Below are 27,393 nucleotides of genomic sequence, written 5' to 3' on the forward strand. Positions count from 1 at the left end.
CAAGTGATCCTCCTGCCTCAGCCTCCCAAAGTGCTAGGATTATAGGTGTGAGCCACTGTGCCCAGCCTGGGATTGGAAATTTTAAATAGGGTGTCAGAGAAGCACTCACTGCCTCATGGCACAGCTGTTTTGATGTTTCATAAACTGAATTTTGATGTGGCTTAAACAGAACTCTCTAGCCCTCCTCTTTGACCTTATTGTTTTGGTTGGACTACATTTCACTTTCACTGTTGCATCACATAGGATTTTACTGTTATTATTGTAGTGTGCATGTGAGGCATGTTTGTCATTCCTTTTATTATACATAAACACATCTAGTTGGTGTCAAAAGATTGATTCAGCATGAATGATTTTTTCTATGCACAAATACAACATCACAATACATTTATTTGAATATTTCATGCATATCGCACACGTTACAGTGATACCATAATAAATCATATTTGGTAATTAAATTGAAATACTTAGGTTTAGTTTAACTATAAATTCTTTTTCTAGTTTGAAAATAAATATGGATACATTTGAAGATTTAAAACAAAGACATGCTACTGATGCAGAATCAAGTAGAGGCACAGAAGCTAATACTATGACTGGAACACTGAGAAAAGAAAAAGGGACTCGGAGAAGCTATGTTGCAAGTGTCATGATGAATAGCAATTGTAGTTTTTGGGGAAGAGCAAAATGAAAATGTGATTGGTTTGTTATATAAAAATGTTTAAAGATAATAAACTAGACAATATTAAGAGACATTTTCAGCAAATACGTAATGTGGTGGTTTAGAAAGTATGTCCCAATTTTTTTTGATACTCTTCTCAAGAAACGGAGCTAACTTCCCTCTCCTTGAATGTCATAAGTGATGAGATGTTACTTCCAAGATTAGGTTTAAAAAGACTACTGCTTCCACCTTGGGCTCTCTCTCTCTCTCTCTCTGACACTCTATCTTGGTTTTAGATGAGTCATTTAATATAAGAGAGATAACCCAATTAATACTTTGGGTACATTTTGTTTCAAAGACTTCCAAACTTACAAAGAAATGTCAATTTGCAACCTAAAAAACTGAACTTGTGATGTGAATATTTTAAAATCTTTTACATATCTCAAAAAAGAACTTCAGCTAGATACAAAGTTAGATATGAAAACATTAGCTTCTACATGATGGATGGTGCTTCAGATATATGAGGTCAAACATACAAATTTTTCTGGTATTCTAAAATGAGAAACTGATGTTTCTTTTATTGCTTCATTTCACTGTATGAAACAATGAAAATATTTGTGCTCAGTTTTCTGAATCAGTCTCTATCAAAGGAGTCATGGATATAGTTGTTAAAATCATTCAGTATACACATACAAATGCTATGAATCACCAGTTTATGAAACTGTTGAAATAGAAGACATGAATTTATGATCTTGTGCTCTTAGCCAATGCTCATTTTGGTTGAGTCATGAGTTTTACAAAGATTTACTTTTTGTTAACTGCAGTTCAAGATTTTCTTGAAACAAAAGGAAGATTGTTAAATATTCAATAATTAAAGTAAAAAGTTGGCATTGTAACGTATATTTTCTTTCTGATGTTACATGACATATGAATGCGCTAAATTTGAAGTTCAAGAAGACCTTTATATGTGATTGATCTAAACAAGTATAAGGATTTATGTTGAAATGGAAATTTTTCAAATTATAAATCAATAATGATGATTTTAACACATGAATCAATATGTGTAAGATTTTAATTGTAATCAACAGTTATGTAAATTAGTTGAAAAAACTGCAAGAAAAATTTGAAGAGAACTTTGTTGATACTGATAAATTTAGAGTTGCTTTTCAATTTATATAATACCTCTTTGAATTTGATGCATTGATCCTGAATCAACACAAGAGTTGATGAATTTACTTAATTTCGTAGTCGTTTTGAAACCGATATGCTTTTGCTTTAAAGTGAAATCAATTCTTCTTCTAAAAATGAATCAGTTTTATCAATGTAGGCACAATTATTAAAGGAAAATGCATTTTTTGTATTTAATTATTGGAAAACTTTTAAATATGTTTGGAACAAAACTCAGGCATGTGAATCTACTTTTTTTTTTTTTCAGAGACAGGGTCTCACTCTGTCACCCAGGCTGGAGTGCAGTGGCGCGATCACAGCTCACTGCAACCTCAAACTTCTGGGCTCAAACAATTCTCCTGCCTCAGCCTCTCAAGTAGCTAGGAATACAGGCATGTGCCACCACACCTAGCTAATTTTTTACTTTTTAAAATTTTCTGTGGAGACAGAGTGTCTCAAACTCCTGGCCTCAAGTGATGCTCCCACCTTGGTCTTCCCAAGTGCCGGGATTACAGGTGTGAGCCACTGTGCCTGGCCTGAATCTACTTTTTCAACTATACATGTTATGAAATCTTAACACAGATCAAGTATTCATGATGAAAACTTAGCATTTGAATTGAAAGGTTGCTATCAATATAAAATATTTGATTTTATATTTGCTATTTTGATTTGAAAATTTGCTATAAAGAAAGAATATAAAATATCTCCTTAATAATTTAAAATGTGTATTTTACATGGTGAAATGATAATTTGGATATACTGGGTTAAATAAACTGTATTATTAAAATTAATTTCATCTGTTTATTTTTTAACTGTAGCTACTAGAAAAATTTAAATTATGTATGTGGCTCATATTATGTTTCTATTGGACAATGCTGCTCCAGACATTCACAGGGCCAGGACTTTTTCATCCTTAGGTTTTAGTTTAAATGCCACCGACTCCACGAAGGCTTTGCTAGCTGGACAGCAAAAGCAGCAACCTCCCCACACCCCACGCTCCTGACCACACACAGTCTGGCTCACTCTCCATCCCTCCACCTGCTTTCAACTTTTTTCATAGCACTTTCATCATCCGAAATCTTACTCACTTACTATTTACAGGTTTATTGTCTGCATTCCCCACTATAATAGGACTGTTACATCCCCAGTGCTTGATTAAGTACTTGATCAATATTTAATGAATTATAATAAACTCTCGAGAGGCCACCTTCCAGAAAATTTGCAAAGTTATCCTTGATGAAATCACGAATCTCACACACACACACACACACACACGCACACACACAAATAGATGTTTGGGGTAAAAACAAAAATATTAAATTATTTTTAAAATTACAATAAAGAAGAGAAATCGGCTTCTAACAGAAGAGATTCCTGGGTGTTAAAAACCGGTTCTGGCAATTACATTTTCTCCTGACTCAGCTTCTTCAGTTGTTTGTGCTGAAGTAACTACCTTTTCTGAGATGAAATTTAGCAGATCTAACTCAGATTTTCCCACAAATTTTGTTTTCAAACTTGCCCTGCGGCTGTAATATTAATGTATTTACATCTGCATTCTCTCATGTTTTACTTTGCTAAATCTCAGCTGTGCTAAATCTTGGTACTTTAGGGCAATTTTTTTTGCATCTGATCTTTTTTTACATTTGGTGTCACAGAAGCCAGCCAGCTTTTCTCTTTACATCACCCCTCACGCTGCCCAATGGCCCACGAGAGGAGGGAAAAATAATTTTGATCTATGGCATCTGAACCAATTTAGACCTAGATTCTTAAAAGACTGCGGATTTAAGTTTTTCGATATGGGAATATTAAGCCACACTATCTTAAAATCACATTTAGCAAAATGGTGGTGCTGAAGAACTACTGCTTTTAGTAGCCACAAAATCCCAGCCTTGCTGAGGCAGGCTGAGAAAATGCAAGCGAGGGAACCCAGGCAGGCCGGAGCGCTGGAGCAGACGCAGCTGGGACCAGCACGCTGGTGATGAGAACACAGCACGAGAGATGCTCAAGCAGGGGGAAGCTCAGCACATCTGAGCTGGGGGGCGGGGCGCAGGATTTGTGCAAAGCCACAGAGAGTCAGACATGGGTGCTGTCTTCCAAATGCAGAGCTCAGTGGGATCCCTGAGTGCCCATGGCCCTGGTGGGCCCAGAAGGCTGGAGGTGAAGGGTAAACACAGACTGCAGGAACCCTCCTCCTCCAGTGTGGTGGCCCCCACGTCTAAATGCAGTACAGGAAGCTCTTGGGATTTACAGTGTCGGCATGAAGCTTCAAATATTTCCAGTTTGGAGCTCTTTTGCCAAGTCTGTGGTGGTCTTGTTTCTCTGCCAGCCCTGGGGATGGGCAGCTGTGCAGGGAGGTCACCCGCCACAGGCAGGGCCACCGCACACAGGACCTACTTAGCGTTTAGTGCGCCTGGGGACCAGGTGGGAGCCATCGCGCAAGTGGGGGTCCGCGCTGATTTGGCAGAGGGGAGAGGTGCAAGCAAGAGCGTGCTGGGGAGCTGACCGCATGCAGAGACACACAGCAAGTGGACAGGCAGTGCCATTAGGGTGTGGCAGCAAGTACAGAGCAGGGGCTTGGAGTGTCTAGTCCTTGAGTGACCAGGAGAGAGGTGGGAATCTAGCCCCGGAGGCTCCTGGGCACAAGGGCAGAGCCCCTGACCACAGAGCTGGAAGCCTCTAAATCCCCAAGCACCCTCCACACCGGGGAATCAGGGCCTCCCTAAATGTGGCTGCAGGGGCAGGGAGTCAGGCAGGTCAGCAGCCATCAGCTCCATTCCCCTGCCGCCGTCCCTAGGCAGGCATGTGAACATGTGGGCCACATCTGGCTTGGCAGACTAGAGATACACAACAGACGCTTTTGCCCAGTTTGAAAATTTGCAACTGGCTGGCACTTCCCAACACCACCGCCTTCTCCTATGGCTGTCCCTGTGCATGGCCAGTCTCTCCCCGAAGACCGCAGCCTCCTAAAGGTGGGCATTCATCTGGTATTCCCCAGGGGCTCAGCACTGTACAACTAGCATCCATTATTGCTAAATAATAATATAATTTAAAAAATATCAACTGTAGCTTTTGACTCTTTAGTTGACATCTTGACCTAAAATAGGAACTTTAAAACGTAATGGAAAACATCTCATTGCGATCCTAAAACTGCACTTGATTAATTCTATCTATTCATGTTATCCACTTACGGTGTCCACTTACGGTGTCTTTTGAGTAGGTTGCTCTAGGGCCTAAATGACATTTCATTTCTAAGATGAAAGTAAGTCGCAGGAAACATACAACTGGGATCCCGGTCCAGGTTTTCAACCGTCTTCCTTTCCCAACCTTCTAATTCTGGCTGAGTAGCGGTTCTCAACAGGGGTGCTTTTGTGCCCCTCAGTGGACACTGGCAGTGTCTGGAGACATTTTTGTCTGTCAGGACTGGGGTGGGGTCTCCTGGCATCTGGGGGGCAGAGTGCAGGGGTGCCACATCCGCGGTGCACAGGGCAGCTCTCCCAGCAGCCAAGAATGATCCGGCTCAGGACGATGGCCGTGCTGAGGCTGAGAAACTCTGGGTTACAGGGATGAAAAAAGCCAGCAACAAATTCCCAGTAGCTACATCTGCAAGAAAAGTTTTATTCCATGAAATAAATTTAAAAATCATGTTCTAGCTTTTTCTACATTTGTCCTTGACATCATTGTCACTACTATCTGCCACATCTTCAGTTTACTTTTCACTCTAAGTGCACTGATTCTGCGAATATACCTCATTTTTTTTACCGGGGAAGGAAAAAATGAATTGATTTCATATGCATAAACAATAAAAAGATGACCCAAAAATACACAGAAAAATTACTATGAAATCAGTTGAAGATTTATTTTTCAGCAGGAAAAAATTAAAACCACATTGCTAAAGTCTTTCAACATTTCATTTTTTATTTCTCTATTAATTAATAGTACATTCTTTAAAAGAAGTTAACAACTTCAATTCCAAATATAAGGATTAAATAATGCAAATGAAAAGCTGTCATTTTCAGTGAAGCTATTGCCTAATTACTCTGGAAAAAAGTTTTTCTTATGACTGAACTGATGCAAAAATCCCTTAGAAAAGCTTCATTTGTTGCCTGTAAAGAGTCTTCTTAAGGTCACTTTTACTTCTAGACCACCCCCTTGTTTCCAGTGAAAGAGTTCTGCTTGGTAATGGCTTGTGGTTCCACAGTGTTTGTGTAGGAAAAGCGCAGACTAAGAGACACTACTGAAGTTGCTCCAATTGCAAATTCTGCCACGAAAGGAAGTCCCAACACTGTCACATTTCCCCTTCATCTTCAGCAAGACACATGAAAAGAAAACTCAAGTCCCACCTTCATCTCTACTGTGATCACCATTTGCAGCGGCGTTCAGAGAGGCTGCCGTGCATCAGACGCAGCCCCCTGGCGGCTCAGTGTGCTTGTGGAGTAAGTACCCTGCAGGGTCTGAGTGTAGGCCCCAGGCGGGCCAGGGGTCTGCAGACAGAGGCATCTGGTGGCGGCTGGGGCACCCCGAGTGAGCCATGGCACAGAGCACCTAAGAGCCGAGTGCCTGCCGCGGTCTTCTCTCCGAAGGCGGGGGAAGAAGCAGCGCTCCAGACAGGACAAGAAAAGCCCATGGACAATGCTCTCCAGTCACCAGCCAGTCGCTGTCCCGAGCTGGTACCTACTGCTGGGACAGGAGTGCACTCCTATTTGCTTTCATTTTTTCTAGACGCTTTACTAAGTGGCCGTTGCTCACCTCGAGTTCTTCCGTTTTGTCCAATGCAGAGCGGAGCTGGAAACAGAGGAAGGGCAGTGAGCTTTGAGGAGCTTGTCTCCCCCAACATAGCAGGGTTCTGTGTTGCCAAGATTCCAATCCTACCAGAAATACAATTATAACTCGGACCCACTAAAGTCCTAAAAATGCATGCATACATCTCTGTGTGTGTGTGTGTGTGTGTGTATTTCTTAACTTAAAAAGTAGCATAAGGCACCTGATTCTGGCATCATGAGTGACTAGGGAAACTTCCTTCTCTGAAACAACTGACCCCAGATGGGGCATACTGTTGGGGACCATCATGGTCTCACAAAAGGTAAGTGAGGCAAACAAATGAACAAATACAAACAAACAAGAGCTGAGCCTGGCCAGGTTGGAGGCGGTGGCCCCCTGCAGCCTGGGCAGTCAGCAGAAAGGCTTCTGCAGCCAGAAACCAAAGCAGGAATGTCTGAGGCCAAGAGGGTCACACCTGCAGCCCCAGAGCCTGGGACTCAGGGCAGGAGAGGAGCAGCAGAAGCTGCATTAGCAGGAGCCACCTGGACACCAGGCAGCAGGGCAGAGTGGAGGTTCCCTGAGCCGGAAGAACTGTAGCCACATGGCTGTGGAGATAGGGATCATTAGAACAGAGTCTATGGCTCTGCTCCAGACCCAAAACCGTCAAGGAGGGTGGCTGGGGTCCTGGGACAGAAGTCCTTCCAGCCATCACCAGCTGAGGCGGAAACAAGTCTTCTGTGAAGGAAATTTCCCCAAGTCAGACCTGGATTAGAGTATTCCTACAAATTAAAACCAAGCATATTCTCACAAAACACTAAATACACGAAAGGACAAACCATTTGAGTGAGAGTCAACAGAAGAAATAAACAACAGAATTAGACCCCCAAACGCTGAATGTGCTTCAGTTGTGAGATATAGAAAATAGAATGACTGTTAGGAAATATTTAAAGAAATAGGATATAATTAAAAAAGAGAACATATATACAACAAGAAACTATCAGGAATGAATACACTTTTTCAAAAAAAAGGGAAACTAGAAAATCTATGCAAAAACATTTTAGGCATCATGAAACAGAGAGAGGTATGGTGATAGAAAATATAAAAGAGAGATGGTTAAAAAATGTGGAGGTTGCAATGAGAAGGTCGAATATCCTCTGATTAGAGTCCAAGAGGAGAAAGTGGAAAGACTAGAAAAGAGGAATTATTTAAGGAGCTAATGGCTGACTATTTTCCAAAATTGATTTTAAAAAAGAATTCACAGATCCAAGAACCACTATACATCCCAAGCAGAATAAATAGCAATAAACCCACATCTAACATATTAGAGTGAAATTGCACAAAATCAAAGACAAAGAAAGACTTGAAAGAAGCTAGAGAGGGAACAAAAAGATTCCCTACAAAGGTCCCCCAATTAGAACTGCAGATTTCCCCATGGCTTCAACAGAAGCCAGAACATGGTAGCTACGTGCATTGAGGAAAAATGACGCCCATCCCAGAGCTGTATCTCCCTTGACACTATTGTCCAAGAACAAGCACTTGTAACAAAAACTGAGGGGATTTGCCATCAAGAAGCCTACTCTAAAAGAACTTCCGACGTCGATATGTTAAAAGATCTAGAAGTACACTGTGAGACACTAACGGGAAAGATACTTACGTGGCAAATATGTAGATATGTCAAACCAAACATGGACTACACAAAACACCACCACCAACAATAGTACTGTCTGATGAGTGGACATACGAGTATACAAACACATGTGTGTGAACATGTGTATGTCAGGAAGGGCACTAAAGCTAGTGTTCAAAAGTGCCATTGTACAGGAGGGGAGTAAAGATGCAGTTCAACTTTAAGACTTTTGAAGTTAAACATGAATAAATAATATCCCAAGGGTGATCACTAAAAGAATAGAAATTGAATATAAATTTTAAATTTGGAGAGAGAAAAAGGACACGAAAAAGGCAGGACAAATGGACACCCACAGTAGGACGGTAGAAGCAAGTCCAAAAATACCAATAACTATGGTCTAAAGTCTCTTACGAAAATACGGATTTCAGATTCAGTCAAAAACAGCCACCACCTGGCTACAGGCATCTCAGGAGAGACAACCCAGCGCACGACCACACAGAAAAGACTGGAACAAGGGATGGAAACGCCCACAGTGGACAAAGCTTCTGCTGCCACCTGATAACTGACAAGGTGAACAGCGGGGACCAAGAGGGTGGCTGCGACTTATCGAGGGGATATAAGAGTTTTAAATATTGATTATTAATAGCCTCAAAATATATAAAGCAAAACCTGACGGAGAAACAGGGACAATGGGCCAAACCCACCATCATCTATTGGTGGAGTTTGACAAATCTCTCCGTTACTGAGAATTTCAGCAGACACAAAGAACCAGGTATGAACACAGACTTCACAAGCTTCGTCAGTGGGAGAACACAGAATTCTGCATCTGCAGATCAGAGATGACACATCTCCCTAAGCACATTTGGGACATTTACAGCGACTGTTCACATATCCGGTCATTAAGCAAGAACTAACAAATTTCAAAGACCAGGTATGATGACAAAGACCATGTTCTCTGACATAGCAAAATTAAGCTAGAAAGTTAAATGGAAAAAAAAAAAAAAACAACTCACGTTTCTTAAAAAGCCTATTTCTAAACAACTCATGGGTTAAAATATTAATACAAATCATAATGGAAATATGGAAATACTTAGAATATGATAACTGAAACAGCCTTCATCAAAGCGCGTGGGATGCAACAAAAGTGGTACTTTGAGGGCAGGGCCAGCGAAGTAGAAGGAAAATCCGGCGAGTTTGAAGGGGAATTGCATTTGGTCAGTTGGGTCAAATGCACGCAAATGGCGCACGAGGTCAGACGGACGTGAGGAACCACCACCGGGCGCCTTTGGGAAGGCGATTCCGCCAGAACGGTGAGGGGTGTGGGCCTCGGGGAAGGGGGGACCTAAGGCTCTGAGTACAGACGGCTGGTTCAGGGCGTCGCCCCTCTGCTATTAAGGCGGATAAGGACTGAGGGGGCACGGGGTGGGGACACGGGGGCGAAGAAACATTTTTAAAGAGGAGAGAAAGTGCATGTTTGGACACGTCCCCGCTGCCCCCTCCCGTGGGAACGGCCGTCTCAAGGGTTTCCCTGCAGGGTCTCTCCTCGGGTCTGAACACTGGGCAGCCAGAGCCATCCATCCTGGGGAACAGAAACCGGCTCTGGCCTGCGCACCGCTGGGCGTGGACGGGCTGCCTCCGGGTCTCACGTGGCTCACTCCCTGACCAGCTTCAGGCCTGCCCTTATCGTCACCAGACGGGAAGTCTTCCTCGGCCACCCACTTACAACTGTCCCTGGCGCAAGCCGTCACGCCCCAGCCCCCTTCCTGCGTACGGGCACTTTTAGTTTGACCTGTCTCCTCTACAGCGTGGACTCTGAGAAGGCAGGGACTTTGCCCCCAGCACCCAGTCCCATGCCCGGCACCCAGTAGACGCTGTAAATATTTGCTGAATGAACAACTTTGCCAAGCGTCTTTAGTAGGGTAAAACACGTGTAATTAAAAAAGAAACAGATTGGAAGTGCAGTAACTTGCGAGTGTGACCAGCAGGTGGCCTGAGAGCCGCTGGGCTTCCCAAGGACACTTAGTCCCGGCCTCACCCTGCACCAGCACCCGGCCCTCAGCCACAGCGGGCCCACTTCTCCTGGTTCCTCGCCAGGCTGGCCCCGCATGACAAAACAGACAGAGCACAGGAGGCCTGGCCACTCCTTTATCTCACACACTTAGTGTTTATGGCCGGGGCCTATAGGAAATGCTCAAACGTCACGGTGGAACTAGTTGATGCCAACGACCGGCCCTAAGCTCCCCCCTGGCTGAGCTGACTCCTTTAGTAAGACGCTCGCACGGTGGTGAGTAGCTCCGTGGCAGATTTTACTGTATCGAATCCTCCCTCTCCTATCCCAACTAGGGGGACATTTATTACCCGTTCTTTCCCTAGAAATGGCCTAAAAAATTTACCTCTCTTTGCAGTTTCCGCTTTTCAGCCTTAAGTTCATCTTCTATTTTTTCTGCATTTTCAGCAGCCGATTTATAACGTGCTACTTGACTCTCTAACCTTATTACCTAAAAGGAAGGGAAAAACCACAGGTATAAATTGATAGGCCTGTTTTCTGTCTTCAGTTGCTTTATTTGATCTGAGATCAAAGGGTGTGGTTTAATAGCTGGGAGAACTCGCCCTGCAAAGAAGTATGATGTGACATTTTGGACTATTGCACAGGTTATTTGCTCATATTTCTGAGTGACCCTGGCAAGGACTCGTTTTCCTGACCCCAATCGACTGGGTGGCCCCCACGGTGCTGGTGCCCAGCCGCCCTGGCTCTGTCTCGCCTTTGCGATTACTCTGTTGGAAACGGGAGGTCGAGGCAGAATAATGCAGAGGTTCCGCCAGGAGCTCAGCACCAGTCTGCTCTCTCCCTGGGGTGGTGGGCGGGACGCAGGAAAGGGCAGGCAAGGAGCAAAGGAGGGGCTTGGGCAGGGCATCCTCCCGTCAGGGTTCTGAGACCACAGCAGCTCTGCCGCACACGCTAATCTCTTGCGATCAAAAGCGTGCTTTGTAAAACTCATTATTTCTGTGTGCACTTTTCTCATTTTTGTTTCTATAAAAATTCCAAAAAGTTCCAGCCATGTCTACCCACACCTGAGGGTGCAAGAGTGGCTGCTTTTCCCCCTCCCTTTGGCTGGAACAAATTGCCCCAGGGCCCAACATGCTAAGGCAGGAGGGCCCCAGTGTAGACCCCTGGGAGAGCTGGCCTGGCGGGGAGGGAACTCCAGGGAAGAGGGATGTTCCAGCATGAAGTGCCTTTTAATTCACTAAGTTATTTTTAAAGAGCAAAATTTTAAAGAAATCCCAAGCCACGGCAGCTATTTTCTACAACTGTTGCTCATAAAGGATTAGTACCTATTATAACCACCTAAATCCTAATAATTATCTTTCCTTCCTACTTGTTCTCTCTGTAAGAAATACTTTGAGAGACTTGCTGTCTCAACGTACTCCCCTCAGGATCTTTTTTTGGTTCTAAAAATCTCTGCTTCTTTTTGTCCTCAACCTTTCGGGGCTATTTCCAGCAAGTAAAACTTCGGTTAATCATCAGTTTAGCTGTCCGTTATTGCTTAAAAAGGGTACACGTACATTTTGTTCTAGTGCCGTTATCTCTTGCTCAGATTTTGCAAGTTTAAATTTGAGGTCGCTGATCTGTCTGTTGGCATCCCCTGAAGGTTGAAAGAGAAGGAAAATTCGTTAAGCTCTTGGGCTTTTAAAATGTTAAAACAGTAGTCACTGGGAACAAGCCCTTACTTTATAATTATCTCAAAAATCTGTTAGTTCTGGCCCATGCCTGCACGCTTGCCCGAGTGGGAACAGAAGGTGCGCGCTGTGTGTGTGTGTGTGTCTGTCTGTCTGTCTCTCTCTCTGAACCCAGGCTGGGAAAGTGCCTTTATGCCCTAGGCAGGGGGCAGCAAACCCCAGGCAAGAGAGCGCCTGTGGGTGAAGAAGACAAAAAGATGTTGGGGGTGGGGGGAACGGGGAGAGAGACTGGGCGTAACTGTATCTCTCTTAAGCCTGTTTCTACTTTATTGGATAAAAAAATACCTTTCAATTTTTTCATGCAACCAGCAGATCAAAAACCTGCTGTATCCAGTAAAATAAACGTGGTTTCTGTCAGTGCTTCCTAGGCTGGTATCTTGGTGCGCATTTTGGGGCACCTGTTCTACCTGATAGGCTCTGAGAGAAACGCCTTTGTTCTGCCCACCTACCCACACCTGTTCTGTCCCACAAAGAAACATCTTTGGGCTTCTGTATTCAAGGGCTTTTGGGGGACCTAGGGGAATACTGGGTACTCTTCGCCATGACAGTTTTTCTCCTCCAGCACCAGTCTAATACAAACAGCTCATGTGAGAGGGTGTACTTCAGTACGAGAATTGGCATTTACTTTGTAGGTCCATTACGTGCACATCCGTCCCGTTTTCCAAGACATCGTCTTCGGCTCGGAGACCGTCTAGCTTGCCGTTCTTCTGTCTCTCCTCCAGCTGCCGTTTGAGTTTCTTAATCTGAAAACATCCGCCGGTAAAATATGTTAATTTCTCTATTCTAAATGAGACTGAAAAGCTGCGCTTAGAGCCTATGAGAAAGGAAGCCGCACATAAGGTAAAAACCAACACCCAGAAGTGCAGCTGCCCATGGCCTTGCAGTGCCGGGTGTGTTTCCCGGTGCCAGAGTGACGGGGCTGGTAGTTAAGCCCGAGATCACCGAGATCGCCGTGGTAAAGGGTTACAACCTGCCCTGCAGCCCACCAGCCACACAGGGGATCCCGCCCCTTTCATAAAGAAACCAACTCAAACAAATAAAAAAACCTCTGCCAATCAGTACTCTTCTCAGGAAGAAAAGTAAATGATTTTTACAACATCAGCCCTGAATTATTTTGTGTCTCTGGGTGAAAAGTTATTTCTAAAGTTGAAATTCCTTTAGACTCAGGAGGAGATTGTACATAAAATACTTCAAATGTTTATCGGTTAGCAAGTCAGTGCACTATTAAACTTTATTCACTGAGAAACCAGAAAGGGTCCCATGGAGCCTTCTGGGTTCAGATGTATCGTCATTAAATTCCCAACAAAGTTCTCCGTGCACTTTCCCACTGAACCCGGTGGCGCTGCAGGTGTGCTCAGGGGCGGGTTGCACAGCTTTCCTCTGTCTGAGACAGAAACAAATACAGTCTTTCTGCTGTGTGTGGTGTGGAGTGGGAAACACCAATTAAATACAAACCATCAGTGCATGCTGCTTTAAGGAAGTAAGTACAGAATACCAATGCATACATGCTTTAAAAAGATCACAGGGAGTTCAAGAGAATCCTCCCCCTATATTTAGTGCTTTACCCAATGGACAGAATCTTCCAGAGAATTGTGAAAAGTGAGGCAAATACACTTGATTAGGCTCATGAGGGAAAATTAGAAGAATTGAATTTCTTTAGAAAGTTGCTGTGGAATGATTTAATAAATATCCTCCATTAAAAAAAAGATCAAATAGGACAACTGTTTAGTTTTCTTGAGGTAGGTGAGAGCAATGAAGATAAACCACAGTTAAAGCAACTATGATCAGCTGTAATAGAGAAATGCCTGCCAGGAAGAGTCATGGGGAGAGCACAAAACCAATGTTATGACAAGCAGAAGTAAGAGAAGCGGTGTTTGGAATGACTTAGTAATGCCCTCCCCACTCCATGGGCAATCTAGGACTTTTACACTAACGTTTATTTTAGGCAGCAATTCGGTAACATATACCACATCCCTGGCTGTGAGTCCGAGACATCCTCATGAAACCTCGTATGACTTATGATGTTCTATTTGGATAAACTAAGACCACCAGTTGGCTTGGTAATTATTTTCAGGCATGATACATTTAGGGGTTTTCTGAGTAAGCAAAAAATAATAAGGATGAGAAGGTGGTTTCAGGTGCCCTGTTCAAGAACCCATAAAGTAATAAAAAGATTGTTACCTGTTCCAATAAGCATTCCCGCTCATCCACAAGCTTTTTCAACCTAATATCTAAAGAAATCAGAAAGATACGGGTTTAGATGGATCTGTGTACTGCACCTTTCAGCACACGGCTAAATTGAAGAATGATTGTTCAGGTTAGTGAAACGAATGATGAAGGTAGTTATGCACACGTACCATGGTGAATGAGGCCACAGACAGGACTGGGGGAGAATTCAGCCAAGGGGGGCTGGGTCAACCGCCCAGAACATGCTTCACGTCGGGAGCAGCTTCCGGCTGCATGCAAACAGCTAGTCTTCTACCTTAGGTTAGCATGCAAGAACTCTAGGGCCAAGCCACACTGCAACACAAGATCTCACAGGCTTCATGGTTTAACATCGTTAGCAATGCAGAAACACACCGATAATCACGATTCAACAGCACCAACATTTTCATTATCTTCCCTTTATGAGTTTACATCTCAGACGTGTTTATCTTTCTCATTTCTGTCATAGACTCATCAATGTCAGAGTTTTGACGACGTGTTTATGAGCGCTAAGTCCACTGACAACACGTCTGCTAACCCAGTTACCAAAAGCTGTTAGTCCTTTGAGGAGAAATGCAGTGGTGGTTTAGGAGTCTGTCATTCCTCCCACCACGATAGATACAGATGCATATACACTGAGCGTCTCTAAATCCCCCAAACAGCTCTCTGACGGGGTGTCAAGTACTAGAATCTTCAGATTCAGAGGAGGAAACCAAGGCCTGGGGAGAGTTTGGGGGATTGGGTAAAATGCCACACCAGTTCAAAGGCAAAATCAGGACGATGGGATGACGACAGTGATGACGATGCATTTTGCACGCTTCCTCTGTGACACAGACAGGCACTGCTCCAGCAGCTTTGACACCATTAGCTCGTTTCAGCCCAGGAAGCCCCATGGGTGGGCTGTCATTACAGCCTCCTCTACAGAGGAGGAACAACGGAGGCCCAGAGAGACCAAGCAACCTTCCTGAGGCCTCGCGCCCCTCACCCCTGCACGCCACTGTTTCTCCAGATCGAAACTCACACCTGAGTCCGCCCAAGGCTGGCCCAAGGCTCTTCCTCCTGAGAGGACACTGCACTCACAATGCCTAGCTCCAAATTCTTCAGAGTAAAACTCTAACCTTGGTCAGCCATGTGAACAGAAAATAACTCACATGAAATGTATCTTTGTTTTCCTTTAAAAAACCATCTAGTCACATTCTAATCCAAGTTATATCTTTCTTTGTTTCTCCAAAGACTCTAAGTTGTTATTTTGAAAGGCACAATGACAAAATAAGACACCCGAAAATGTTGAGCATAATATCAGGTGAATTAAATTTATGATCCTTTTGAGTTCCATTTTCATTTACATACAGATTGCTTCTGACAGATGTCTTGTTCTTTCCCTTCCATAAACTCGCCCACACTGAAACAAAAGCTTTTTGTACTTATAAACCTAGCTCTTTTATCCAATATCACTTTTTATTTTATCTCATATATTTTATACTCCCACACACAAAAACTACAGGCATCGTAAGAAACACTGAATATGCTAGAACATGGTCTTGAAGCATATATTTATTGTACAATTTTATTATTTTTTTCTATTAGAAGACTTCAAATATTCTAGATTAGAAAATAAGTGTTAAAATGTAATGAGTGCTCACAAAAAAATAAAGATAATCTGACCTTTAGTCTTATAGTGAAAATATAAAAAATAGATAAAACTTTTAAGAGAAATTTTAAAGCAGTATTGCAGAAGACAATGAAAACTAATTTTAAGAAAATGAAAAAAGAATGAAGCAAAATAATTTTATATGAAGAAAGTAGGGGTACTGCTTTTCATAGCTTTAAAAACCAAGTCTAATTGCTGAGTGAGTAGAACACATCACTGATGTACTTACTGTGATGCTACTTAGCAAGAATACAGGAAACCTAGTACTACCCTGTATTTACTCAGTAAATAGTGGTGCTCATCACTGGCCCATGGCATCCAATTATAAACAGATGAAAACTCTTCATTTTAAGACAGTGACTGCAGTTTTTTGAAACGAGGCATCAAAAAAGGTGAAGTCACCTTGTCCCCAATTTAGGATGTTCTTTTATACTGGGAAGTTAGTTGGCTATTAAAGGTATTTTAGTAATATTGTTAAAGGATTATAATTTTAAAAACCTGGTTTTCATACATTAAATCTCAACAAACTTTCTGATATGCATTTTAGAGACCCATGAAATGGGAAAAAAAGAGGTAGACCTAGAAAATTCCTGGGGTAGCCAAACAGGTGTTGGGATTCTGTGAGCTCCCGTGCTCCCTGGCCGTTCTTTCGGCCTGCCCCGTTCGCTGGCCTGTCCGGGGCAGAGCACGGCCGACCCACAGCGACAGCGGCGTCCGTAAGCCGCGCCTGTCGAGTGCTGGATCTGGTCCTCCCCACACTCTAAAAGGCGGGTCTCGCCCCACTCTCAGACAGCAAAACAAGGCCCTGGGAAGTTAAGCAGACTGCTCATAATAATGTATTTCCAAGAGCATATTGTTAATTCTGTGGGTTAATTTCAGTCAACACAGGCCAGGGCTGCTCCTCCCACTGCCCAGGACAGTCACCTCCCCTCTGTATTCATAAAGGTGACAAAGAAGGATGAGGACTGAGGGGGACCAAGGTCTCTGGAAAATGCCCTGACTGGCTGACTGCGGTCCTCACACCCACTTGGTCTGACAGCAGTTCCTGCCGAGGTTTTCACCTGCCCGAGCCCGGCCTCCCGCCTCCTTCCTGCAAAAGGCAGACTGGGGCAGGCCCTGGAGCCCCGGCTGCTTCTCCTATTTCCAGGGCTCAGGGGGACTGTAGAGTTAGGAAATACATCCCTACCTCAGTCACTAGCCATTCACATCTCAAAGAATATGTACGAGAGACAGTAAAGAGAAAGAGTGGAAGGATGTTCCTCTAGAAAAACAAAGTTTTCTGTATACACGATCATCACTCTGAACGAGTCCATATTCTGCACACGACACACACACCCTCCCTCTCCTTCAGGGGCCTGCACGTGGAACCAGCCTGACGGCTGCGCTCCCTTGGCTCAGTGGCTGCGTGGCACGTGGCACGCGAGGTCTTCCAGGAAAGGAGGCTGTCGGTAGAAAACACGAACCCCAAACTGTGCCCCAGAATTAGCATTCCAGGGTCCTCGTGATGGTGGAAATTTAAATGGACATTAGGTCTTCTGTTAACTGCAGACTCTATGAATTATAGAAAGTAGTCAACGTCCTACATCTCACTCTGTAAAACTTTAAAAATTTTACTGCCCTCTGACCTTTGTATATTGTAACAACCTATAATTCAAAAATCTATCTTTCCCTATTTTCTAAATACACCCGTAATTATAATTAAGTATACCTTTGCGACAAGATTTATATCTACACACAGCACTTGTGTTCTGGCTGGGGCTGAAAAGTGCCCAAGCTTTTTGATGTCAGGTGTCACTGATCAACGGTTCTCTGTTCTGTATGATAGCGACCCCCGGTGGTCTGGGTTTCTCTAGGGATACGGCTGGCAGGTAACCTTTCGATTCTTTTCTGAGATGGAATCTTCTGACATTGAAATCTTTCAAAATTGCCTTACATATTTCCCTGCCTTCTTAAACTGACTACACCTAAGTGAATCATCTTTTGATAATTTAAGGGCCTTTGCTGTATCAATTACCGTGCCCGGCTCTAACACCGTCACCCCCTCAGGCAGAGTCACTGCCGTTCACGAGGAAGGCTCTGAAATTACCAAGAAACGGTTTGGCTGTTCAGAGTCTTTCCTTCCTCTTTGCTCTGGTCCTGACTCCCAACTGTCCACGCCTCGCTGGCAGGCCGGGTCCTACCTGCATGTTCCCGGCACCTGCTCTTCACATACGGAGTGATCAAAACTGCGCGCTAATGAAGGGACTGGGAGCGGACAGTCGAGACTGCTGGTCGGCTGGATTGAGGGTGTGAAGTGTGCCCACTGGCCTGAACGGGGCTTTGAATATCATGGGATAGAAAGGAAAGAACTTAAAACGGTCTGATGATCTCAGCACGTGGTGGCTTTGGTGTTGCACTGCTGCCCCAGAGGCCTTTTAAAAGCAAAGACAAGGGCTGTTTGTATGAACAAGGCTTTGCTGAAGTGAGAGCTGTAAACTGAAAACCTTCAAGGCCCTGTAGAGCCCTTTGACTTGATTCTCCAGCAAGCCTGATTCTCTGTCATCCCCATTGTCCTCTACTTCAGGGACACTTAAGGGGAAACAGTCAACGTTTTTGCCGCTTTCATCATACTCTTCAGACATTCCAAGGATTGGCACATTTACGCAGAGCAACACAATGGAGACCTTTCTCAGCTGGGGTTCCTCGTCAGAACCGCAGATGACAGGAGAGGGTGCAAGGGGTGACCTCTCACTCTCCCACAACGGCCCACGCCAGCACCAGGCTGGGCGCCAGAGAGACGTTCACTCACGACCGACAAAGGGCGTCAGGTCTGGGCCTCCCCCGGCAACCCAGAAGCACCCCAGAACCCCAGCGAGAGCCAGCAACCCGGAAGCAGACAACCTTAAAGGCGGTCGTCACATAAAACAGTCACCAGAATCAGAATTCAGCTCACCCAAAGAGTGGAACCACAGGCTTGTAAAATTATAAAATGTGTTTATTTCAATTACATAGTAACACTTATGTTTGCCTCAACTTTTACTGAGGTTTTGGTCTTTCTACATTCAATTATATCTTGTAACAGTAATAGGAACCCATATAATCTCATAAAGTGTCAATTAGCATTCATAACATACATTCCTTTGTGATTTCATGTGTCACAATTTTTTAGTCTACCTTTACAATTATTTTTTAAATGCTCCTTTACATAGAAAATATATTTTTTCTTCAGGCAGATCAAAATAAGAATTTTCAAATAATGATATGCTGAAAAACAATAAATGAAAATATTTATACCAAAATACCAAAAGTGGTTCAACTCTTTAAAATATCTTATTATAGTCTAATTAGTAGTCTGCACAAGAAGTAACCCTTTATATTGCTCTCTTGCATAATGATTAGACACTCAAATAGAAAAAGAAGTAATTTTAAGGTCCAAAACCATTTAATGACTTCCCTGCCCAAATACTGCAGTAGGAAATGAAATTTTAACATATGTCACTTCCATAAAAAAGTTTTTTTTAAAAAATCGTAGTATAAATTGAATTTGGTACATAGCAACAGCATGAAGTGAAGTCAAAGTCTCCTACAAAGTAAATTCCGGTATCACTAACAGTGAGACCCAAAAGCATTGATTTGAGATAAAAGATTTACATGAGGTAAAGGAAAATAAGAGTCCCCTCATGCTTTGAGAGATTGTTAACCCTAAAATGATTAATTATTGTCCTAAGGTGCAAATCTTATCACTCAGTGACCTATTTGCTATTTGGGTGTTTATCTCCTTTAAATACAGTGCCATACAGGCTACAATGTATATACTAAAATCAAGTATGAAAGTACACGTATGTGAAGAAGGCATTAATTTAAATATCAATTATACTCCTAATACAGAAATCTAAGAAAGATGTTTGGTCATTTCCATTAGAAGCTGATATGTTTGGTCAAGAATGGCCACATTCATATCAGCCCAAGGCAATTGTTCCATCTTTTTATTTCATTTTAGGCTGGAATATAAACAGTACACATTATTGTCTGATACTACTGGAATGCTCTCCGTTGGAACTTACAGCGATAACAGACATGTCTTTCTTTCTAACCTGGGTGACAACGTCAATGATTAAATATAAACCTACAAGTGGCAGTCTGTGCCTTAGGGCAGCAGAGGACCTGATGATTGATGTCGTACAGTGCATCTGAATCAACTTAGAACATTCTACTTACGTCGCCAGGGGAGATGACAGACGGGAGCCTCTGAGGATTAGACTTACTGCGCAGAGTCCCTGGCCCCTCTCTAAAACTCGGCCTCACGTCGCGCCTGCCCCTGCGGCGGCCTCGCTCAGGACATGGTGCAGTCTTCCTTGCTCCTGCCCTTCTCACTCCCTCTTTTTGTATCCTCGCTGCTTTCTGAATCCAAGTCCCCCGCCTCTCCCGCTGGTGCCGGGCAGTCGTCGCTTTCCAGACTAATGCTGTCTAAGGCTCTGTCGCCTCTCCCACTGGGGTGTTCCGGCATCGTGGGCCCCCCTGCACTGCCTGTTTGGGGGGCATCGTTCATTTCCTCCAAGGGACTCTGATTTCTGAGCGGGCTGCGGCCACTGACTGCTTCATTCTCCGGTTCCGGGGGACTGTCTTGGGTGGCACCATCTTTCTTAGCGTTACTTTTAATAATACCTTCATCTAGTTCTTTATCACTAACGCTAGTGGCTGAGGACTGGATCGTGTCATCTTCAAACTCTAACGTGTCTCCACTGGCTGTTACTTTCCCTGATTGTGTTTTTACTATTTCTTGGTTAAGTTTTCCATCCAACTCAATTTCAGGGTTTTCCGGACAATCAGCATTTTCCCTGCTTTCTGCCACAGTGCTCTGCTTTGGATTTTCAGTCACCTCATCCTGAACTTCCACTACAGACTCTCCGTCAGTGAATGTCACCTGCTCTTCCTCCTGAACTTCGCTTACGTCTGTGCTCTCATGTGTCACCTCTTTCTTAGCATCCTTAAGGGTTTCTACAGGCACTGGTGACTTTTTCTTCTTGTTTTTCTTTTTCTTGTTCTTTGCCTTCCTGGGTGATGACTCCAAGGCCTCTGCTTGGTGGTCGCTCTTCTCCTCCCTGGGCTCTCTCGTGTCTAGGGGGTCATGTTCAGTGTCGACCAGGCTTGGGCCTGCTGCCTCCTGATGGTGGCTCTTGGCCACTGGCGAACCAGGAACATTCTGGACACCTGCCTCGACTGGTTGCCCACCCCCAATCCCTGCTTCTTCACTCTCCCCTTCACTGCCCTCCCTACCTGCGTCTGTGCTCTGCACCGGGGCCGCCTGGGGCTCCACTGCTTCCTGGCTGGTCACTTCTTTCTCTAAACTGCGCCCCACGCTTGGATCCAGCTCCTCCAGGGCAGCTCCCGCATGCTGCTCGTCATGACATGCTGTGCCCAGCTGCTGCCCACCCGGGGCGTCCCCTGCCTGTGCCACGTGCTCTGTGCGGCTCGCACTCTGCCCACAGGAGTCTGCACCTCCCCCCTTTTCCAGTTCAGATGTCGGCAGAGGAGCAGACTCTTGACACGGCTCTGAGCTAACCTCTTCCGAGTCGCTTTTAGAATCCTCTTGTTTTTCTTTTTCCTGCTTTTCCACAGATTCCTTACTCTGGCTTTCAATATTGAAGGCATTGTTACAACTGCCCTGCCTGCTCCTAGGACCTGGGACTTCCCCATCTAAATCGCTCAAATGGTGGCTAAGGAAAGCTCCAGTCCTGTCATCTGGCACGTGTGTGCCCTCATGGGACTTAACCTGCTCTACGCTTGCAAGGAGAGGGGTGTTCTCTGGACCTTGGCTCTGAGCCTGCTCCTCATGTTCGGCACCCGCTAACGTTCCCAGGGAGGGCGCTTTGTCTTCATCGGAGGCTTGCTGGTCCTCGGCACGGCCACCAGGATGTGCCTCCACATCCACACAACGCTCTGCTGTGTCCTCTGTGTGCTGCTCTTTCTCAGTATTCTGCAAGATTGCTCTTTTCCCCACATTCTCCACCATTTCATCTTTCACCTCCACTTCATTGGCTCTTCCTAAAAGACCATTAAGAAAGTTGAGGGGACCCCACGATGTGGACACCACTTAATACACATTAAAATGTAAACACACGTTCTAAACCCCACCCCCGACTCCTGCAGAGAGGGAGGATCCAGGAGCCCCGTGAAACGGAAGCCTTCGCCAGTCTGTGCGGCCAAGCGGCAGCTGCGCTAGTGAGTTTTGGTCAGCAAAGGCCACCGCCACCACCGCAAAGGCAAGGGTGGCTGCTGGTGGCACCTTGTGCGAACGGATTTTTAAAGGTGAAGTTAAGTTTTAACAACTAGAAAGAGCTCTGGATCAGGCAGCCAAACAATCCAAAATGATGGGTTTAAGAACAGACTCAAGGTTCATGTTCCCCCTTCTCCTTTCTGAATGCACAGCTTGACAGCTCACGCTTTTTCAGCCCCCAGACCCCACTGCGCTTCTCACTGCTCTAACAGCAGCTTTCAAATAATTTTTTCAAAAGAACATTCAGTTCACTTTTAGAGACTCAGTCTCAAGGTCAATCTGGAAAAGATACTTTTGAAATAGTCCATGCAGTGAAAAGACATCTATCTTCTGCCACCCAACTGTGGTCTTCCTGAGAGAACAGCCTGTATGTGCCCCGCTGCCCCTTCCTAAGGGACTGGGCAGAGCGCCAGCAGGGGGCAAGGGCGTAAGAGCAAGTGACCACTTAATAATCAACTAGTCACCAGTCAAAGAACGTATTACTGCTTTGGAATGAACGGTTATATTTTGGATTCTCCAAACAAAACCCTAGCATGTTAGATATAGCACCATGTCACTGAAAGTCAAGGCCAGATAACTTTATAACCAGTGGTCTCTGTGGTGGGTATACTTAGCCCAGGGAAAATGGGGGCCATATCAGGGCTTCTGTTGAGAGTTAGTTTTACTTCCCTCTTTAACATTTTTTTTCTATATGTTTTATAGTGTACATTTTATATTAATGAAATAGTATGCATATATAAATTAAAAATAAATGTATATATTGAGACGTTCCCACAATTCTTCACTAATAGGATACGTGATCAAAAAACATTTGGAAACCACTTACGAAACTGATATTTCTGGCTTGTTAAGTGTTTCACAATGGTTACCAAAGATTTGTAAAATGTATATTTGAGTAAGAGCAGCATGATCAAATTCATAGCTGTTCAGGGAGCCAATATAAAGATATGGCAGAAGTGAATTATCTTTTTCAATAACTTTTACACAATTTGTAAGAGCTGTGTTTCTTTAACAGTCATAAAGGTAATAAATGAGTTACTTCCCTGGGAAGCAAGTCCTGAGAAGCGAGGACCTATGGGTCCCACATTTCAAGAAATAAAAAGCAGTACGATGAAAGCTTCTAGATCAAAACTAAAAGTCATGGGCCCTGACCTTATTCCAGCTTCGCTGCAAAAAGCTGGTAAGCAGCGACGGATGAGGCCTCATCTGCAGGCCACAACCTGAGGCTGCACACAAAAATCTGAAGGTTTTCGCCAACGCCAAATATCACAACAAATGTTAATCAGTGAGTCTTGGTAGATCTTTGAAAATTTTATAACATATTCCTACAATCTGTTAGATTCCCCGATTTTATATTCTTTCAGAAGCAAAAAGGTGGCACACCAAGGAGTGCGGCCTCTGAGCAAGGCGGGCGATTCAGACTCTTGCTGGGAGGACGCCCCCTCCGCACGCCCACCCCCAGCACCCAGGGCTGCCTGTCCACCTCCAGGGCTGGCTCGAGAAGGGCTGGGCAGGAAGATGTGCTCCGTCACCAGCACCAACCCGCTGTGCACAGCCACCTCGCACCCCCAGAACACTGACTGCCGTACAGAGGCACAGCGCTGGCTCGCAAGAATGGGCAACTAACTGACTTCACAGCCTTCGCTGTTCTCATCTTTTGACAATTCTATAACAGAGTCAGTTAAAATGCCACACTTGGTACATATCTGGGGAAAACCAAATAGTACTCTCAACACTGTCACTTAATTTTGAGGTTACTTTCCTTGCATTCACTGTCTTGGAAGCCAAAGAAACGCATACTCTAGCCACTGGTGGTGAGCACGGCACGGAGATGCACGCCAGACAACACGTGGGCGGAACCACACGGCGGGGTGCTATGGGGTGCGGAGACAGATGGCATGCTGAGTGACTGTTAATTGATCAGCGGTGATTACTTCAACTCCAGTGATGCATGAAGGTGAATCAATGCTGGTTTGAAAGATGAAAGGACCCAAAGGAAACAAATACTTACCTAGCGTCCCATCCGCTGTCGACTTGAGGGCATTTAACTCCTCTTTTGTGATCTTGGTGGGAGCTTGGTATCCAATGTTATTTAGAGTGTCTGAAGTCTCTCCATTGGTAGCTATTTCTGAATTTAGGATTATTCCATGTTTCTGGGAACAAAAATAGGCTCGCCATAATCCTCAGTGATATCAGGTTAAACTCTTGTTTTGTTACTACTAATAAAAAACGAAACTATTTTTCCTGAAGTAAAGGACGACTCTACAGAGACCGAGAAGTGCTAAGGCACCACACTCATATACATTCTATCAACACACACAAATCTGCAATGCCTTCCTCCAAAGGCGACTTCTTTCTTAGATGTTCTAATTCATGCCTTAATTTGCTGATGACAAGATACTTCCAACAGGCATCCTATTTATTTATTTGTTTACTTGTTTATTTATTTTTGAGACAGAGTCTCACTCTGTTGCCCCGGGTAGAGTACAGTGGTGTCATCATAGCTCACTGCAACCTCCTGGGCTCAGCGATCCTCTTGCCTCAGCGTCCCAAGTAGCTGGGACTACAGGCGTGAGCCACTGCACCCAGATAAGTCTTCTATTTTAGTAGAGAGGGGGTCTTGCTCTTGCTCAGGCTGGTCTCAAACTCCTGAGCTCCAGCGATCCTCCCGCCCCGGCCTCCCAGAGTGCTGGGATTATAGGCGTGAGCCACCGCGCCCGGCCAGGCATCCTGTTTAACCAGCGGTGATGGCCTTGGGGCTGCCACAAAGTGGAACATCAACAAATCACTGTAAAGTGCCCTTTACTTTTAAAACCTTGGTTTGCATTCTTTAAAAACAGAGAGTGAGATAAAAAGAAGTATGTATGTGTTCTGAAAGGAAAGAAGAAACTTATGTTAAAGAAGGAATTCAGAGGTGGCTGGAATGTTCGGCATATTCAAAAGAAACGTAAGTCACACTCATTACAGAGTGAAGCACTTTAGAAACAGCTATACTTCACCACTCCTCGGGTCCCTCACCCACTGCCTCCTGCCCTTTCCCGTGTGCACGAGGAATCCCCACCCAGGTACTCATGGCCTTTTCCGAAGCAGCATCATGAATCTTAGCTCCAGGCCTGTCCCCTGCTGGTTTACTGCTCTGGCTTTGACCCCGGCAGACAAGCAGCAGACACTGATAGGCTCCCACTGGCTACTCAGGGACCATTCAGCCACCTTCTCTCAGCAACACCTCTTACAGCACTTTGGGAGCCCACCCAGAGTGCTGCCCTGCGGTTTTTAACTCTGCACCAAGCCAGCAGCCGAAGACCCCCTGACATGGGCCCACACAGGACATGGAAGTTTCCTCCTCCTGCGACTCAGTGGGTCTCCAGGTCTAATTAGCATGAGCCTGGCCCATGCCACTTACCAGACTCACTGTTCAGCTAGAGAAGTCCTTACATTTGAGGCTTTCTATAAAGAAGCAAATAAATTATCTAACGCTGAGTAATATCCTGGAGAATTTATCAGTGAGTATGAGAAAAAGTTTAGATAATGTATCAAAAAATTCTTGGAAATCAGAGTTGCGTTCAAGATCAGCTATGCTTGTGAACATCTAAAGGCCACCGGCATAATCCACTGAATTTACATTTATTTCTCGTCAGTGTCAGTTAACCTAAGATTTGAATTTATTAACAGAACTAAAATCAACGACATAAAATTAGTTAACACCAATACACACACATATTCACAGAATCCCAGAATGTGCTGTTGTCACCAGGATTTTTTGTAAACTGTACTTTGGCTTCATACCTTTAATTCCTCTTTCAGCTTGACTACTTCTTCTCTAAGATCATCTCGTTCACTCCTTATGGAATCAAAGAACTCTTTCTGCCTCTCTAATGCCTGAACGTGCAGCAGAGCAAAGAGAAAGAAGATTGGCGGGATGAGAAGGTGCCGTGAGAAGCAGGAACAAGGAGTGGGCTCCTCCTGTCTAAGACACTAGCAGACTTAAGACATCAGAGAGACTCTGCTCAAAGGTACAAACACAATGCAAGTATTAAGCTTTTCATGTAGTTTATGCGATCCAAGAAACGTTCCCGTTCATGCTTCCCGAAGAGATCGGGCTGTGCAGCACACAAACACAGCACCAGGCACGGACCCTGCTTCATTTGCATCACTTTCGAGCTGTCTGCGGTTGCAGCCCTGCCGCGGAGGGTTAACAGGAGCGTTTACCCATGTAAACGAGGGCTCAGTAAAGAACAAGAAGGAATGCTGAAGAGCCCCCACGTGACAACTGTTTCGGTAATCTAATTATTTTTATACATTGACTCTTGGCATCTGTTGTCACTGATACGCACAAAGTGGTTGTAAAGCAAACACACACACACACACACACACACATGCGCACAGCGCTAACGAAGCGAAACGCAGGGCGCCACGTGCAGGGGTCAATGTGCAAGATGTGCTCACAAGTCTCTGGGTCTTTATCAGAGCTCTGTGTGTGAGTCGCTATTTTGGGGAAACCAAAATCACAGCAGTTACTTTGTGGGGTTCCATTCTTCCTATTCTTCAACTCTAAATGTAAGTGGGTTACCTCTTCTTTTCTTGTGGAGGGAGAGGGGTCTGGGAGGCCTTCCCCGAGGAGATTTCAAAGTGGGAATACTCGGGGCACAGCCCTTGCAACCCTGCAGCTTCCTCAAACCCCTTCCAGGAACAATCCAGGCACCGCCAGCCTGGGAACTGCAATTAGTCTGACTCTCCATGTGTCAGACCTGCCTCAGGGCACCCACCTCACTCCCTGTGTTCAAGGTGGCGCAGGCAGAGAGCCCTATGCTCACGCCCCAAGTCAGCATGGAATGCTGAGTTCACATCAATCTAGATAAGTTAGTGTATTCATTACTTAATTACACAAATCAGATTAATTACCATTAATTAAATTAATAAACTTGTGTGTTACATGGCGGTTGCATGCATACTCAGACAAGCAATTCTGCAAACCAAATTTCTGAAAAAGGTGTTTGCTAAGCAGCCTGCCCATTTGAATAGATTTTCAAAGACTTGAGACTCCTACCCCTATCTTTTTGTCTTTCCACTCTATTGTTTCCTGAAGGTCAGAAATCTCCCTGATATAACTCGCCTGCTTCTGCTGTAGCTGTCGGATTTCCTGAGGAAAGGAACAGACAGAAAGAAAGAAGATAAAGGGTTAAGCAGCAGGAGAAGCCCCAGCGCTGGGCAGCCTGGGAGCTGGGACAGTTACCGCGTTGACCACGAACTCACTGCCAGCATCTAGGGTTGTTTCCTTGTCCTACTCCCAGCTTTAAGAGGTGCCGGAAGAAAACCTGCTTGGGTGAAATTCTCAC

At 44.6% G+C, this 27,393-nt stretch overlaps 1 protein-coding gene across 5 annotated transcripts in view; it reads right to left on the minus strand.

Annotated features, from left to right (window-relative positions):
* Positions 1 to 5,455: 5,455 nt before the first annotated feature.
* The window catches only part of LRRFIP1 (LRR binding FLII interacting protein 1), a 138,025-nt gene continuing 116,087 nt past the window's right edge, over positions 5,456 to 27,393 (minus strand). For 3 of the 5 annotated variants that reach the window (XM_069465675.1, XM_069465758.1, XM_069465834.1), the window contains 3 exons: positions 24,069 to 24,210; positions 21,470 to 21,825; positions 16,278 to 21,286 (listed from right to left, as the gene is read on the minus strand). In XM_069465675.1, coding sequence (XP_069321776.1) covers positions 20,114 to 21,286; positions 21,470 to 21,825; positions 24,069 to 24,210 — 1,671 coding nt within the window. In that variant the 3' untranslated portion in view covers positions 16,278 to 20,113. Of the gene's footprint in view, positions 6,605 to 10,600; positions 10,706 to 11,771; positions 11,852 to 12,570; positions 12,689 to 14,126; positions 14,177 to 16,277; positions 21,287 to 21,469; positions 21,826 to 24,068; positions 24,211 to 27,393 lie in introns of those variants that run through there. The other 2 variants (XM_069465918.1, XM_069466001.1) reach the window with 1 other exon arrangement.

The sequence above is a fragment of the Eulemur rufifrons genome, chromosome 1 (genome assembly GCF_041146395.1).
Source record: "Eulemur rufifrons isolate Redbay chromosome 1, OSU_ERuf_1, whole genome shotgun sequence".
NCBI classification, from domain to species: domain Eukaryota; kingdom Metazoa; phylum Chordata; class Mammalia; order Primates; family Lemuridae; genus Eulemur; species Eulemur rufifrons.